Source organism: Ceratotherium simum, chromosome 3 (assembly GCF_057802395.1).
Source record: "Ceratotherium simum simum isolate JZ-2026a chromosome 3, ASM5780239v1, whole genome shotgun sequence".
In the NCBI taxonomy this organism is placed as follows: Eukaryota; Metazoa; Chordata; class Mammalia; order Perissodactyla; family Rhinocerotidae; genus Ceratotherium; species Ceratotherium simum.
In genome coordinates, this window is record NC_141902.1 from 52,710,494 (window position 1) to 52,728,213 (window position 17,720).

At 39.1% G+C, this 17,720-nt stretch overlaps 1 protein-coding gene across 1 annotated transcript in view; it reads right to left on the reverse strand.

Annotated features, from left to right (window-relative positions):
• ALDH1A2 (aldehyde dehydrogenase 1 family member A2) overlaps window positions 1–17,720 on the reverse strand; it is a 93,533-nt gene that overhangs the window by 40,297 nt on the left and 35,516 nt on the right. Inside the window, exons 2-4 of the mRNA XM_004421622.3 lie at window positions 14,791–14,895; window positions 14,471–14,611; window positions 11,463–11,592 (exon numbers count right to left, since the gene is read on the reverse strand). Coding sequence (XP_004421679.1) covers window positions 11,463–11,592; window positions 14,471–14,611; window positions 14,791–14,895 — 376 coding nt within the window. The remainder of the gene's footprint in view (window positions 1–11,462; window positions 11,593–14,470; window positions 14,612–14,790; window positions 14,896–17,720) is intronic.

Here is a 17,720-nt window from a genome sequence, read left to right on the forward strand (position 1 = left end):
ACTAAGTAAAATGCTATTGAGTAAATTTAAAATGCTAGGCATCGGGAAAAGGTAAGGAGTAAAAAGATCTATTTCACAACTCACTCCAGGCATCTAAATGCACTTCCTGGGCACTGAGGGCACACAGGCCTGTCTAGGCCTATTTCAGGAAGCAAAAGTCCACCTCAGAGGCGATTATATCCAGAACTCAAAGCCTCCACCTCAAACTACCCATTGAAACGAGGACGACTGAATATCTCTGTTTTCCTTATTGGAACAATAGGCAGTTGGAATAATTACCCAGGAAGTCCAAACCAAATTCTTCTTTGGGAAAATGCCATTACGTTTATCTGAATTATTTTAAATGGCTAATTGAAATAACCAAAGAAAGGCTTGTTTTTAGCACATGCGTTTTCATTTCTGGTACTGGGCCAAGTCTATTTTTCCCTCAATTGCCAACCCTCTGGCCACCTCACTGATGTGTGTTTCCTCTCTCAGGGAAAGTGAAGACCCTCAGCTAACACTCGTGAAGAGCATTACTATTAGGGATGGGGATGTAGGGCGGGGGGACAGGAGGAGTGTGTGGGTTAGGGGAAGAGAAATCATGTGATTGTTTAGCATTGTCCTTCCACACACCTGAATCACTAATATTTAGCACACAGAATTGTTTTAATTAAATTCAGAATTACACATTTTTAAATAATGAAAGGTCTCTCGACCTCTTCCCAGAGTTAACAGCTATCTGCTGCTGGTACATCTTTCAAAGGACTTTTTTTTCACCTACAAGTACATGTAGCATCTTTTTATCCTCTCTCTCCTTTTTTAATACAAATGGGATCATACTATTCACAGTTTTCTGTATTTTGTTTTTTTCCCACTTTTTTTCATATAAAGCTAACATTTTTTTTAATGGCTGCATGTTATTCCACTGGCTCAGTAAATAATGGTACTACTGCAAACTGTCCTGAGGGACGTAGAGACTGCATTCAGTTTAGGCTACTATAGATACTGCTGCAAACACTATCATTTTATATACCTTTGTATATGTGTGGAATTTCTCGGTTAAAGTATATGTGCATTTCACATTTTGATAAGTATTGCCAAATCACCCTTCAGAAAAGTTACACAATTTATAATTCCAACAACATGCTATTTTCTCCTACTCTTTAACACTGGAGTTTTGCAAACATTTTAATTTCAGTCAACCTGATGGGTGAAAAATGGCAACTTGTTTTGATTTGTGTCTAATGATATATTGATTGAATATCTTTTCATGTTCACTGGCTATTTTCAATTTTTTTTCTTCAGGTTTATATCCTTTGCCATTTTTCTATTGGGTTATTCATCTTTTTAGTCATTTGAAGAACTCTAAGTATATTAAGGAAATTAGGCCTTTGTCATGTGTATATGCAAAGTTTTTCCCTAATCTGCTGCTTCTCTCTTAATTTTGTTTTATGTATATTACTTTAAATGGAAGAAATCAGGAAATAGGCAGTGTTCAGCAATGTAGGAAGGAAATTATTTTAGAATATATCTCCATTACAAAAAAAAAGAGCCAAAATGTGGAAATTGTCCATAGGATGACAATAAGAAGTCTGAGTAATATTTTAAAAATAATATTATCTTAGCTTTGTATGCAGACAATTCAAGAATCTTCACAGATATCATTCTTTATAATAGTGCAAGTTACTACCCTTCTTCAACTTATAAATCTCTGGAAAGTTTTTTTTAATATTAATACCTTTTAATGTTTCATATTGTTTTTTCAGAAGATATGAATGCAACATCAGGCTCTTCTGTACAGAAAGGTTTTGCATGAGGAGCAATACCACTGATCAACAGGCAAGAAGAGTTTCATTTGCAAGGAAATCCTCCCCACTACACTCTGTAACTTGGCAAAGGTGACAGATTCAGGTGGATAATCACAGACCACAGAACGAGTGCGTCAAGATGGAGTGCAAATGGGCTGAGAAAAAAATGCAAATATGAACTGAAGAAGAACACAGGTGTTTATTTTAGCAGCACGTGTGGGAAATTAGAATGGTTCTGAGAAAATGCACGAGGCACCTGCACAACCACAGCATGGTAATTCATAAAGCATTTCCCTTCTCTACATTCCAAATGCTTAAGAATTTAGTTGTATTACTTATATAGTTTTGAAAGTTACTGAAGAAATGAGAGAAGAAAAAAATGTCTGCAAAATCTTAAAAAGCTGACCTCATGAGGAATTGAACTTGACTCCATAATTGTGTCCCAAGAGAAAGTGAGTTATGAGGAATGAAACCTTTCTTGGATAAATTGTTCACAGATCTGACATTTAGCTAAAGGCTGACATAAAGGAAGGGACTGAAGAACCTTCCATTCCTACACTTCCTTCAAGTACTAAATAAAGAAATAAAGGGTATTCTGGTGCTGGAACTCTTCCCCAAAGAGCACTGAGTGAAAGAGATAAAGAAAGGGCTCTAGACCTTGAGCTCAGTCTGTATTCTCATCTGGTTAGTGGAAGATGATTCTGGACACTCCTAGTCTGACCTGAGGTGCCTGGCAAACACAAGAGCTGTGCCTTCTACATGTCCCCTTGGCTAGGGCTAACAGCACCTCTGAGGTCCTTCACAGCTACTATGGCCCTGCTCCCAATCCCACCAAGCTTCTAGACTAGGGTTTCCCAAAAGCCAGTCACTCAAGAGCCACCTTCATAATTTTTGCCATATCCAAGTATCACTTACTCTATCACTTACTTAATAATTTGTTAAATCTACTCATCTTTTAAAAATATGTAAATACTACTTGTTAGCCTCACCTTAAGGAAAATCTATGAAATAACAGGTTTCATGGGCTAGCAATGTTTTCTTCTAATATTAAAACCTAATAATTAAAATAAAAAATGTTCACTACTTTACTGTACAGAATCATCTTGCATGCTACCAGTGCCATATGGTATGCCATATTGCACTTCTCAAATTTAAATGTGTACACAAAGCACCTGGCGATCTTGTTAAAATGCAGATTTTGAATCAGTAAGTCTGGGGTGGACCTGAGTGTGCATTTCTGCAAGATCCCAGGTGATGCCAGTGCTTCTGGTCCGTGGACGACACTCCGAGCAGAGAGGTTCAGAGGAATCGAGAAGGTAAAGGGGAGTCTGCAGGTAGCACGAGGACCTGTAGTTGCTGACTTCATTTCTATGTATTTATTTTTTATCTCTCAGATAACTCTACTAATTTGCCTGAAAGGAGTTTCAAGTGTAGGAGAATCTGATCAATGTTTTTAATACTTTTAGAATAGTAAAGTAAGGGCTGGCCCCGCGGCTTAGCAGTTAAGTGCACGCGCTCCGCTACTGGCGGCCCGGGTTTGCATCCCGGGTGCGCACCGACGCACTGCTTCTCTGGCCATGCTGAGGCGGCGTCCCACATACAGCAACTAGAAGGATGTGCAACTATGACATACAACTATCTACTGGGGCTTTGGGGAAAAAAAGGAGGAGGATTGGCAATAGATGTTAGCTCAGAGCCGGTCTTCCTCAGCAGAAAGAGGAGGATTAGCATGGATGTTAGCTCAGGGCTGATCTTCCTCACACACACACAAAAAAAACAGTAAAGTAAGAACAAAAAAATATATATTTCTATAGAACCTTACAAAATATTTTCACCTTCTTATCTCATTTCACACTCAAAACAACTCCATGAAAAAAAAATAGGGCAACTGTTATTACAAGCATTTTATAAATAGAGACAATATGGCACAGAGAGGTTAAGTCCAAAGCAATATAACTGGTTAAGCTGCAGCTTCTGGACTTGAATCTGGGTCATCAGACTTCAAGTTCATCGCCCACAGAAACATATTAAAGACTCTTGTGAATAAGGTGTTGGATTTAGGTGGATATCACAAACCACAGAATCAGAGTATAAGGTCAAAAAGGAGTACAAATCGGGGGGAAATGACAACTTTTTTGTGAAGGGTGAAGATAATTCTTTGAGGAGTTGGTATGTGGACACAGAGAACTCACATAAACTCTGGTATCTTAAGTTCTAAAGGGAACAGAGCAGAGCAACACCCTCTACCCCTGGATGGAGGAGCCCAGGACTGAGCATCTCTCTCCTCTCATCCAGGCAGAGTCGACTAGAAGGGCGACAGAGCATTACTTCTCTCTCTCTCTTTTCTACACCTAAGATGATATAAAATGAATACTCTTCTCTGCCTAGAAGAAAAACTACAGCCCATTTTCCCATCTTTTATGTTAATAATGCTCTCTAAATATGGCAAGATGACTTAAAAAGTTGTTCCCTTCATTTCTCTAGCTTTATGCTATAAAGCACATCAGCTTGATATAGAAAAAAATCTCCACCCAAACTCAGATACTCCATTTTAGGCTATGATGCTTTTAGGTCTTCTTACCAAATATGAGGCATTACACAGAGAGCTCAGACTCTGCAAGAAAGGACTGCATTTGATGAGGATACCAGAGAAATGCTCTGAATACCACATTCTGAGTCAATGAGTTACATCATTACATATGGTGGAGAAAACTAAAGAAGAGATGAGAACCAAAACAGAAATACAAAATCACATGTGTAGGACTTTTTATCTCTCAGCCTCTTTTCCATTTCACTCAAAAGAGGAAAAAACACAGAATAGTATGTCTTAAAAGGAGTTTATTTTAAGATACAGCCAGAGACAACTTTTCTGATGTGTTTTCACACCTGAATGTTTACACCTTGTGGAGAATATAAAGATCTTTATAAAATTAAATACTCTGTTATATTATGAATTTGGTTGAACTATGGAGCAAATTTTATTGACTATGTGCAGACTGAGCCATTTCTAGAATTATATTAAGAAAAGCCTTTGTCCCTAGAAATGAGTACTAGAATAAGCTTCCTCTGTATCTGTGAAATGTCGAACCACTGTTCTATGTTCTTTGGTGGGGGTTCATCAAATTACACAGGAGAGATAGCAGTTATTTAGTTAATTAGAACAATTTAATTATTTGGATTATTCCTTCAGGGTAAACAAACTTCTTAAAGCCGATTTTATAGTTGCTTGAAAAAAATTTTTGACAGAAATTTTATTCTCATGAAAATATCTAGCCTTGGCACACTCTATACATAGACTAGATGGAGCATGATGAGGCAATATGTACAACCAATAAAATCAGAAAAATCTGAAATGTGCCAGAAATTGAGGAGAAATGTATCCAATATGGACCTCAAAAAATAGCTCCCAGTTACAACACTGAGTGTTTCAAGAACCACAGCAAATTTTATATACCTGATAACACTAAAAATGAGTTTATTTAACAGCATAAGAATCTGTAACACAATTCAGTGAATGGAAGGTCATCTTCCAAACTCTAACCTGTGTACAGAATTACCGCTCAAGGAACTGGTAACCCTTTTGACAACCGTAGTATTAAACAATTAGACCAACTACATCGAACTGTTCCGTTATGTCCCCTAGCAGATTCCTATGTATTCTGACACTAAACAGACCTCACTGAACATTTTACAGCTATAACGATCAACTCTATAAACGCCTACACAAACACTGAGACTTCACGTTAGTATACAGTCATGCTAACACTCTTCTTCCCAGGAATCTGCTGGTAGCTAGCTTCTCAGAAGGTAGACTACATGTTCCTGAGTCTGTCATGAAGATATCTTAGCTCGATCACTACTCCATTGTGTGGTCTTGAAAAAAAGTTACTTTACTTCTCTAGACCTCAGTTTCTTTGTCTGAAAAATGAGGCGACTGGTCTTAGGGATCCCTGACATCTTTTTCAGCCTTAACTTCTGAAAGAGGTTACATGTGAAGCAGACTTCACGACCACCTGTCACCACCAAGGCAGGTCCCACTAACCACCCCAGGTTCTTCTTAGGTGGGCAGAGCAAACAGCGCCTCACTCTCATCCTGAGTGAACAAGAAGATCTCACCATATGAGTTCTCTGTTGACAACACTAAACTAGATCAACCCGTTGAAGGCAAAACCTTAGGATCTGAGTCCATGTCTGCACACTTTTAGCCTATTCTTTAGTTTAACAGGTAAAACTGGAAGGGGGTGAAGCGAATAAATAATTACATGTGACCTGGGTAGTTTTTTTAACCTTTTCTATATGCTAATGTATCATAAAGCCATTTTTATGTCAGAATTCAGCTTAAAGCATGGACTACATTTTCTCTGCTTATGTATCACAAAATCAATAAAATCAACACTGTTACAGAGAAAAATCACGAGTAATGAAAATCAGTTAACCCCCATTTCTCCCTCAGTAAATTAAAAACAAGCTTTGATCCTGCCTCCATCACAATGAGTTTGTGGACATGAGAGGAGCAGAGGATTTTGATATAGGTTAAAAATAATCAAAACAGGGAATACTTCCCCTGCAGGGCTCCTATGAAATCGGAGATAATATAATGGGCACAAAGTGTTCAATAAATCATAGTAATGATTATTATTTATCATCATAATTAGGAGTTGCCATAGTAGAAGGGTCAAAGCACAGGATTTATGGTCAGAAAGAATGGCTCCATTGATAGCACGGCAGGAAATAACGGACAGTGTTGTAAAGGGAACAACATGGAGACCCTTGTGAATCAAACTGATATTGTATGATTCTGTGATAACATCCAACTGTGAGCCTTGAGTGGGATGAAATGGGGAGGGATAGGAGAAGCTCTCAATTTAGAGGGAGAAACAGCTGTCCAGTGGATGGCTCAAAAGTGGTCATGCCATAACTCTTTTCTCCTCCCCCCAAATATTCTACAGGGAGGCTACCCTTTAGGGAGAGGGAAGAAAAAGCAGATACTTGCTCTCTCCGACTGATTATCCATTATGTAATCAAAGTGCTCTTTCTAAAATGCAATTTTTATCAAGGCATTCATCTACTTAAAATAATTCAATGACTCACCATTGCTATGGAATAAAACTTGTAGCATGGTTTACCCAGGCCCAGAGCCCCACTGTCATCTATATCTGGTTATGCTTTCAGATCCAGTACCACACTGTACTCTCCTCCATGCTTTGCACAGGCTATTACCACCGCTTGTGATGGCCCTGTCTCCATCGTCACTTACCTGCCCTTAGGTATCATCTTGTATATCCCTAGCCTTAATACTAGGTGAGATGCCTCTCCTATGGAGTCCCTTCATGCTTTCATATCTGAATAAGCCACACTATATTGCAATTGCTTGTCTACTTGTTTTCCTTACTATTCTATGAGCATCTTACTTATTTTTGTATCCCCAGTGCTTAACATAGGACCTGAAACATAGCAGGTACTCAAAAAAAAAAATCTGTCAAATGAATGCATATATGAAGGAATGAGTGAATGACTGAGAGGTTGAAGTTGATGCCTGGCAGAGGAGGTGAAGGGAGAGCTCTTTCGATTACATGGCAAATTGCTTGGCCTTCCTAAGTGGGGAGGAGTGCAAGAGACAATAGCATAAGTCTTCCCACTCTTTTTGGTTCTTATCCTTTAGTGTTGGAGATGCTAAGCTGGACGAACCATGGAGTATAATTCAATGTGACAAAGCAGTCTTATATTTAAAAAAAAAAAAAAAACTTTCAATTTTATTTTTTATGGGTGACCAAACAGAACTGTGCTTTTCATTCCGGTATTTCCTCTAAGAGCAATGGTTCAGTATTCAGTAACTCAGTGTCCACAACAACTTTACAGAATGTAACTACCATGAATAACAAGAATCAACTGTGTATTAATCTAAAAATCTGCAGAGGGTTAAAGACATCATCGGGGTGACTGGCCTCTTCCTCTTCCTGCCCTGCTGAACTGATCTCCATAAGAAGAGGGTCTAGAATGGCTTAGGCAGAAAGAGACTTGGGTTTGAATCTCAGGCCTGCCACTTACTAGCCATGTGACCTTGTTCACACTAAACCCTGCTTGCTATCTCATTTTCTTACGTGTAGAATGGGTGCAATACCTTTTGAAAATCCAATGCGTCTCACAGGATCACACACGGAATCACATAGATCTTGTATGTGAAAAAAAAATTTACACCCTCAAGTGCTATGCACATATAAAGTACAATATTCCTTTATAATTCCAAACATAAAATTAGGGAGTTTCACAGGGAAATGCGTGTAACACAATAAAGACCTCATGGTTAAAGGCTAACATCCTTCTCATATTCCAGATGTCACTGGAAAAAGCCAAGAATGCAGAGACAAAATCACACTGAAGTTAAATTGTGCAGTTACAAAGGACATATAAACACAAATGAATTGATTGAACCAATTTGGGAATAAATAAGTGAATAATAATGACCCGCCCTTTCCCTGATCTTCCCCTACGGCCCCCCTGGTTTAGTCCAGCTAGATTCACTGAGCACTGAACTAGCCAAAGGGGCCATGAGCTGAATTCTCAGTAGCCCACAGGCAAGCCCAAGGAAAAGAGAGGAAAGCTGCCATGTTCACATCTGCCTCCATCCTTCCCTCATCTGCTTGAGGCACCACAGCGAGCGCTCTTACATCCCAAACCCCCAGCCTCCTAGAAGCTCTGCCTACGGACTTGACTCCCCAGAGAGATTCTCATCCCAGCATCCCTCTAAATGCACTCTAAGAAAAATCAGGGAGACAAAATTTTACTTAGCATTTAAAAGAATTCCTCACTTTTTTCCCCTCACAGGCTGAACTCCGCTTGATGAGTAAAGGTGGGAGAGACTACTGCAAAAGCCTTTTCTAAGCCCTGTAACTCCTGGGTCAACATCCTCAGCATCTCCAAAGAGCATCAGATGAAAACGGTGAGGTTTATGGGGTTTACTTCTATTGCCAGATAAAGTCAGAGTAAAGTATCAAACATTATCACTGACTCCAATGAATCTTATCTAATCAGGGTCTTCTCTCCTAAGGAAGCAGAAAAACCCAAGACATCGTTAAGCCAAATAGAGATTTATGTGTATAGCCTTCTGTTTCACCTCATTTCTAAGATATTTGTAAATCATTTGAAAAGATATCTAAATGTCCGAAACATATCTGTTGTTTTTATAGTGAAATGGAAGGTGGGGTAGGGGGCAAAAAAACTAGGGCCTTTGATATTGGTAATTTATCTTTCTGCATTGAAGTAGGAAAGGCCAACCTAAAAGGGCTAATATATGTCCTATGTTTTTCCAATTATTTTATTGAGGTCATAATGGTTTATAACATTGCGTAATTTCAGGTGCACGTTATTATTTATCAGTTTCTGTAAAGATTGCTTTGTACTCACCACCAATAGTCTAATTTTCATCCATCACCATACGTATGTTCTATTTTTGACAAAGGTTTTAATTCCTAGGTCCTCTAACAGGTATACTCGTATCAAATAGTGACTCTGCCTCACAGGCCATTCCCAAATCCTGCAAGTGATGCTAGAGAACTGTGGTTCTGTAATATCCTTAGAGCCAAGACTGAACTAAGATTCTGACATTCCCTAAGAGCAATCTTCTCCATCCTTTTGAGTCTGCTGAACAAGAGAAACCTCTGGATGGGAGGAAAGAGTGCCTATAATCAGAAACCCATTTTCTAAAGACTAACGTTCCACGTGTGACCATCACTCATGGAGGTAATTTTAAAATAGTCCTTTGATATCTCATCTCTGTCCCTTCTCCACTCTCACTGTGACATCTTCTCTTTTTGCCCCAGGCCTAACGGGGGCATCACAACAGCCACCTGGTTGCTGCTGGTCTCTGTATCCTCTCCTCACTACTCAAGGCAGAGAACCAGCAGCACAGGCATCACTTGGCAGCTGGTTAGGAACGCAGACTCTCAGGTCCCGCCCCCAGACCTGTTCAATCAGAAACTGCACTTGAAGAAGATCCAGGGGATAAGTGAGCACATTAAAGTTTGAGAAGCACTGCTCTAAGCTGTCTGCACTAACAGCCAACAACCCCCTTTTCTGGTAAATCAATACTCCTCAGCCTAGGAAGGCCCTAACAGGGCACTCCAAAATGCCCAGCATTCCTTCCCCTCTTCCTAGTATGCACACGGAGAACAGGCTGTTTTCTAGAGAACACAGGTACAGTGTCCTTCGCAGCATCCAGGACCCGCTCAGTAAACACGTATCTCTTTCCTTGTATCTAGTCGCCACTCCCAACACCCTCACTTCTCTTTCAGTCAGTCCCCTTCTGGTCATGCTCTCTCTTCCTCCCTGTATCTCAAATGGATCTTTTACTGAAGTGATTCACCAGGCTCTAATGTCAAAATTTCAGCTTTACAACTTCTTTGCTGGGTGAATTGGGAAAACTACGTAACTTCTCTAGGCCTCAGCTTCCTCCTCTGCCAATAAGGATGTTAACAAGATAGCTTCCCCTTGGGGCTGCTGTGGAAGCATCGATTTGGTACTAGCTATCGCTAGTATCCACGCTCAGATCGAGACCTTTCCTCTGACTAGTGTAGTTTAGATACTTTGCCTCTCCTTTAAAGGACTGCAGCACTGGCAGGCCACGCCACACGACTTAGCACCTGATTGTCACCCTCCTGTAGGGATCTTTGTTTTGTGTTGTTGGTTTTGTCTCCTAACCTGGATCTTAAAAAAAACAAAAAGAGGTAAGGATGGTTGTTGTTTTTGCAGATTGTGAAAGTAATTCATGGTCATTACAGGAAATATAGCCAGCCCTAGTGGTCTAGAGGTTAAGATTTGGCACTCCCACTGTCACAACCTGGGTCCATTTCCTCGTTAGGGAACCACACTGCCTGTCTGTTGGTTGTCATTCTGTGGTGGCTGCAAGCTGCTGTGATGCTGAAAGCTGTGCCACCAGTGTTTCAAATACCAGCAGGGTCATCTATAGTGGACAGGTTTCAGCAGAGCTTCCAGACTAGACAGACTAGGAAGAAGGACCTGGCCACCCACTTCCAAAAAAATTGGCCATGAAAACCCTATGAACAGCAGCAGCGCATTGTCTGATAGTGCCAGAAGGTGAGAGGATGGTGCAAAAAGACCGGGCAGGGTTCCACTCTGCTGTACACAGGGTCGCTAGGAGTAGGAATCAACTTGATAGCACTAACAACAGGAACCAGAAATACAGAAAAATATAAAAAAAGAAATAACTCATCCATAATCTCACCACTAAGAGACAACAATTGTTAACATTTTAGAGTATTTCCTTCCAAACAAGTAGATCTTATGTTTCAGGAGGGCAAGGACCAAGTCTTAATCTTCTCAGAATTTTCCCTGACTTCCCCACGCCCAGTGCCTCTCCACACCCCCAGAACCTAACCCAGCACAGTGCTGAGCACTTAGCAGCTGACAAACACATACTGTTCCTTAGCTGATTGATGTACTGATGTAAGTGGCTTGCCCCCGCACTTATGCGTGGCCTGTCTACATAGAGAAATAGGGACGTTGTCAGAGTTAGTGACAGAATTTGTTTGGTTCGAGCCGCTCTAAGTGTGCTCATATCTGGATCCTATGTGACTGCTGTTTGTGTTTGGTAGTGAAAGTGTGTTTCTGGTGGTGCCTCATATTTCTCTTTCAATGTACTCAGATTTCACATACCTACAGGAATGGTCATCCCGTGAATTTTATCAGCCCAGCCTGCGTAATACCGAAGGGTTTTGATGACCCCCTGCAAATCCACGTAAAAAGCTTGCAGGAACGGTTTGCCACCATTTAGGGATTCCATGGTCTGTAGGAAAAGAAATGGAGAGAACTTTCCAGTGATACACTAAATTTCTGGAGCAGAAGAAAACAGGAAGAGAGAGAATATGAATGAATATGAATAGTGATGCATACCTGGTTAACTTTGATTTCCCAAATAAAAAGATTTTTGGTACTGCCAGTTTAGTTTAGTTTCCAGTAAAAACCACAACGAATATATATGTGCATGTTCTTGTGCCTGTGTGTTTCCAGGAACAACCATCCAAATCCATAAACACAACATTTCTTCAGCTGATGATAAAGAAATGTTCTGCTTGTCAAACTAGCTTCTGTTATATTAATGATCAGAGCTGCGTGGGGATTTTTTGGAGTCCACACCAGTAATCTGAATCCATAAAGAGGAGCAGGGACATGGGCTTTTATGCAACTGATGAGAAATAAAACGCTCTCCACAGCTGCCAAGACCCCTGCTGAGAAATGGAATATCCACGGCACACAGCGAGTTTATTTATTACCATCAAATAAACAAGATCTCCTCTAGGGAAGCTCATAATTTAACAACTTGAGGTCTGGTTTTTCGTAAATATTTATGTTAACAACCATTATCTATTAAGAGTGACGTATCTGGTCCATTTAATAAAAACAGAGATATTAAGCAGTTTTGATTATGAATGTTATTATTTTAACAACATGTTCCTAAACTGGATAATCTGTAACAAAAAGATTACAAATGAATACACTGAAATGAGAAAAGAGTATTTTGACTTGAAAAATATTAAAGGTGTTACAAGTTCAACAAATGAAATAAACAAAAACATGTTTATAATCTCACGTCCTCTATATGGACATTTTATAACACATACTGGTGGGAAAATTATTTGAGAGCTGACAAAACTAAAATTGAAATATTCTCCATTCAATGACATGAAAATAGTATTATTTACAGTGCAATTTATCCACTATGTATATAAGATGAAATTCATTTTAAAATATCACATTACTTATCACTGTATATTGGCTCACCTTTCTTAAAGGGAATCAAATTATTTCCCAGTACTTTTTAGAACATTTATGTGTCCATGAGATGGGCATTACATTCTCCACGCAGCTAGCATAGAGCCAAGGTCCACACAGCATGAAGTAGAGTCAACAATCAGAACCTGGGCCACCTAAACAGTCCCTATGAGCTGCTGACACAGCCAAATCCATCTGAGAGCTGCTAGGCCCAGGCTTATTTTCAATTGTGTGTACCTGGATGCAGTACTAACTCCAGTTTTCTGGTCAGGAGCTCCCCTATATTCCAGAGGCTACCTCTTATTAAAACTCACTCCTTTCATGGCTTGGTGATATTTAAAAGTAGGAATCTCATTTAGGTGTGATGGGAAAAGGGACTTGATCACAGTGACACATATGTCAGAAAAAGGATGGCATCTGAATTTTATGACATGAAAATATAATTGCAGAAATAACTGTATCATCATCTGGTACATACTGTTCATCTAATGTTGTAAATATTGTATAGATTTAACTCAATTATACAGACAATTATAGACCATCAATGTGCACCCCAATGACCATTTATGTGCCAGGAACTGTGCTAGGATTACAAAAAAAAGAAGTAAAGTATAATTTTCACTCTCAAAGAAATCATAATCCAGTGAAGAGACAAGCATATAGACCAGCATTCCCCAAGGTGTTCCAAAGAATTCAGTTTTGCATGATATTGATAGGTTAGCCAGAAAAAATTCTGAGGCTTGAACAAGTTTGAGAAACATTGAGTAGGGCTTTTCAGAGTCTTTTATATGCTCAGTGTCTTGTGAATTTCTAAGAAGGAGTTACTTCACCATGAAACACCTTTTTCACAATATGCGTAGACAACTCATTGGAACAGTATTCCTTGAAGAAGGAGATTAGAAAATGTTTTTTATAGACAAATAAATGTTACATATAGCTAGAGTTTCAAATCATCTCCATAAAGGACTCATTTTTGTTCCCATACTATGAACAGATCCCCAAGGGGGATGGTAGGAGGGAAGCGCCCTGGTAGAAGGGACACTGAGGAAGGCACTAACACTTCCCTCTCCCAAAGCAAGCCCGATAGTGACCTGTCTTCCCACGAAGAGAGTGGGATATAGTACTCACGATTTGAATGCCCTGTCTGAACAAGGCATTCCCCAACAAGGACGCCCTAAATATTAATTGATCAACTATGGGTCGTCCAGGTAGAGATCCCTGGAGTATAGCACAGACATTCCCAGATGCTTCCAGTTTCCAAAAAGTTTGTGTTCTCTAAGAAATTGGCTTTTATTTTAAAAACAACAACAACAAACTATTAGGAGAGGGGAAATTCCTTATGTGAGAAAATGATTGTTGTAGCGAAAGAAGGTTGCTGTCCCCTGCTATCTCTCCTTTCTATTGGTTCTAGAAAGCAACAGAAGAACAAAGGGAGCAGAAGTGTATGAGAGATCCATATCATGCCCTCTGCTTCTGACGGGTTTTCTTTAGTCAAGAGGGGTTAACTGCGGGGAGGTCAAAACCAGTCCTATTTGATTCTCAAATGAGTCATCTGGTATTGGTTTTCTGCAAGCAGCACGGTGACTCTCTCGCTGCCTAACTGTTTTTGTTTTGTTTTGTTCAGGGCGGGGGAAGGAAGGCAGGAAGGTCCTTACCAGTCAGGGGAAGCTACAGTTTTGTTCTTCAAAATTCAGTAAGAAGAGGCACTCAGATGGTCCTCCACTTCCCCATCCGATCCCAAAAGCCAAACATCTCTTTTTTCATACACATTATGTACTCTTTAGCTTGCTCCCAGGTCTGCTTCACATCATATTTTCAGAAAGACTCAGGAATCTAAATCTCAGTGGAATGGTAAATTTGGGATAAAGACGATGTTTTCTTAGGCTACTTACTGCAAGAACTGTCCTGTCTCGTTCCACCAAGTCTGCAAGCTTATCCAACAGGCGTCCTCTTTCTGAAGCGTCCATCCTTCTCCACACTGACCCAAGAGAGAAAGCCAGGCGGGCTGCCTGCACTGCTTTGTCTATATCTGCCTGTTAGAGAGCAAGAGGCACCAGTCAAGAGAGAAAACACTCAAAATAAAGGAAGAACCATCTACTTTCACAAAAAAGGTGATGAATGAATGTCAGTGGTGTCTGGAGAGTGTAAGTTTGGTGCTCTGCTGTCTGAAGGCAGTTATTTCATAGGGAATCTTCTTCTAAGAAGGACATACCTTGTCTGCTTCTTGAACTTCACACACCTGTTCTCCTGTGGCTGGATTATAGACCGGGAACACTCTCCCACTCTCTGAGTTCTGCCACTCATTGTTAATAAAAATCTAAGGGAGGAGACAACAGAATGGGTTCAGTGAGACAGGCGATAGGAAGCCAGTCAACGGCAAAGTATTATGGAAGTACCATGTGCTAACACTTGTTCTATATGCTTGCTGGTGTATAATTAAAGCATAGAATTGGAAGAGTTACAAAAGACCCTTCAACGGTATGCAGTCCAGCCTCACCCTCAATTCAAGAATTTCCTTTATTATATCTTTACCTCAATGTCATCCAAAGATTAATAATAGTTCTTACCTTTAGGGAACCTGTCAACCAGTGAGAGAGTCAAACAAGGATGGAAGGACAGAGAGTCTCACATACTTACAAACCATACACTGAGGCCGAGAAAATATTTATTGATAGTCCAAGCTCTGGCCAATATCCAAAAGGGGTAAATTGTGGATCAAACTGACAGTCATCAAACCTTAGATACTAGTTTCTCTGTCAGAGGCAGAAGTGACTTCACAGGGAAACCTGAAGGTGCTCAAATAAGCATTCATCTAATTTATAGTCAGATCCTGAACTGAGCAATGACTCTGACCAAACTAACTGGTGAGTTAAACAAGTTAATGTGTAAATCCAAGTTAGATGTTTTTCCCTTTGCTGGGTAGGCTACATGGCTCAGCAAAGGGAAAAGGCCTATAACTTTCAAATTGGTCTCTCTAGGATTTCTTAAGACCTTTGGTTTCCTTATATAGGAAGTGGAGATTATACTAAAATGGCAAAGTGACTAATGGTTTAAGAAATTATTCAAGTCACTTTCTCAGAAAATTTGTAAGAAATGATTTAAAGGACAAGGGAAAATATAGGCAAAGAAATTTTAAAATTTATATTGATATTAAGACGGAAACCCAAACTCATATTTTTGGACTATGAAAGCTCAAAGAATGCACAAAGATATTTTATTCTATAAAACGTATGGCATGACAATGAAAATTTATGAACTTATGAGCCAGTCCGTCAGAATTCAGAACAAACACAATGATATACTGATTTGTTACTGCCTGCCATTTTAATAATCACAGATGAGGCTAAATGAGCATAGATCTAAAATTTTATATACTAAGTTCTAGATTACTCTAAAGCTTTTCTTTTTCCTTCATTTGATAAAACAATGAGCCTGTGTTGAAGGAGGCACTGATTAAGCTAGAGTCTTCTTTTCCCCAAAGGCTTTTTAAGATAAAGAGACAAAAAGACCTTAAATCTGTATAAGCACTTAATACAAATGTATTGAGCACAAACACACAGACCTTGTAATTGTATAACATTTTACAGTTTTTAATATACAATTTATAAACATGTTTAACATAATGTATTCATTTATCCAATAAATACTTAGATACTTCTAGACATAGGAGAGGCAAAGATGACTAAAAGTTCCGGCCCTCCAGGGTCTCACAGTCTCTAGTTCACTGCATACTCACAACCATTAGGCAGGATTTTATTAGCTCTAGTTCTCTACTAAAGAAGAGAAAACTGAGAGGCCAGGAGGTTAAGAGCCTAAAGGAGCAGGTTCTTGTTGTGGCTCTGATTCAAAGTCTACTGCTCTTTCCACTATAGCATGGTTTCCAAGATTGCTTGGCCCAAGAAACACAACTAGTCAACGTCCAAGCCTAAATTAGAGCTATAGTGCTTGGACTCCTGGTCTAGTTCTCTTTTCACTCCATTCAACAAATTTCCTAACAGTTCACAGCTCATCATATCTGCTTAGTCCTTTGAAACACAATCTAATCTCCAAGGTAACTAAAGAAAAAAGCTGGGGTTAGTTTCATTAAGGATTCACTTCTAGAGTATTATCAGGTTTAAGGAAGAAAGAGTCTTGCCAATGTAACATTCCTTTTATTCACTGTTTGACTCAATCAAATTTCTTAACCTCTGAAATATCATCAGGATCCAATTTTAGCTTTTAAGCTTCTTTGTTGAGCAGTTCTAACTATTTTTAAGGATTGGTACTTCATGACTTTTATTGTTTCTTGGAGGGTTTTCAAAGATCAAAGAGAAAAATTACTTATTTTTTAATTAGGCAAAATTCATTCTCTTACTATTATCATTTAGGTCCATCGATCATTTTATAAATCTGAAAAACATCATGGGATCTTAGTGATCTTTTCCTGTATCTTCAAACACTGCTATTTCATCATTCTAGGAATTATTTCATCATCACTCATCAATTATTTCTAACTACGCCAGAAAAAACCTAAAATAATAAGGAAACAAAAAATTATGGAACTGCCTAGAAATGAATAAATAAATACATCATCACTATTGCATCATCCTTCAGTTTTCTTATTGTGTTGTCCAAAGAAATGCATCATCTTTCAAAAGGTATAAAAGACATCTAAAGACATCATCTTTGTCATATTCTTTTTAGGTTTCACTGAACACAGTTAAGAATTCACAACTTTTCATTTCTGTCCATAATGAGAAAGAGAAGAAAATTAACAGAGAAAGACGTTTCCCAATGGTTAGATGAGTCAGAAGATGAAGGCAATGAGACAGAAACACTAGAGACTCTACAGATGAGGGTGAAAGGACTGGATGAGCAAAATCTTAGACTATGAGTCTTTAGGATAAATAAATAAATTTACTCAGACTCAGGAATCAACGAGCAAACAAGATATTTATAAACAAAAAAGGAAATATGACATTCTAACCCAGTTAGTCATTCAATATTTTGCAGCAAGAATCCAGACCATCCTGTTTTGCTAAAAGGACATGTGATGATTTTTTTATCTTTTATGATATCTGTGGGTAGAAATTTACTTGATATGATTCAGAAATGGACACATGCTGAAGGTAGGTGTATATACAAAGGTGACTGAAAGGACAG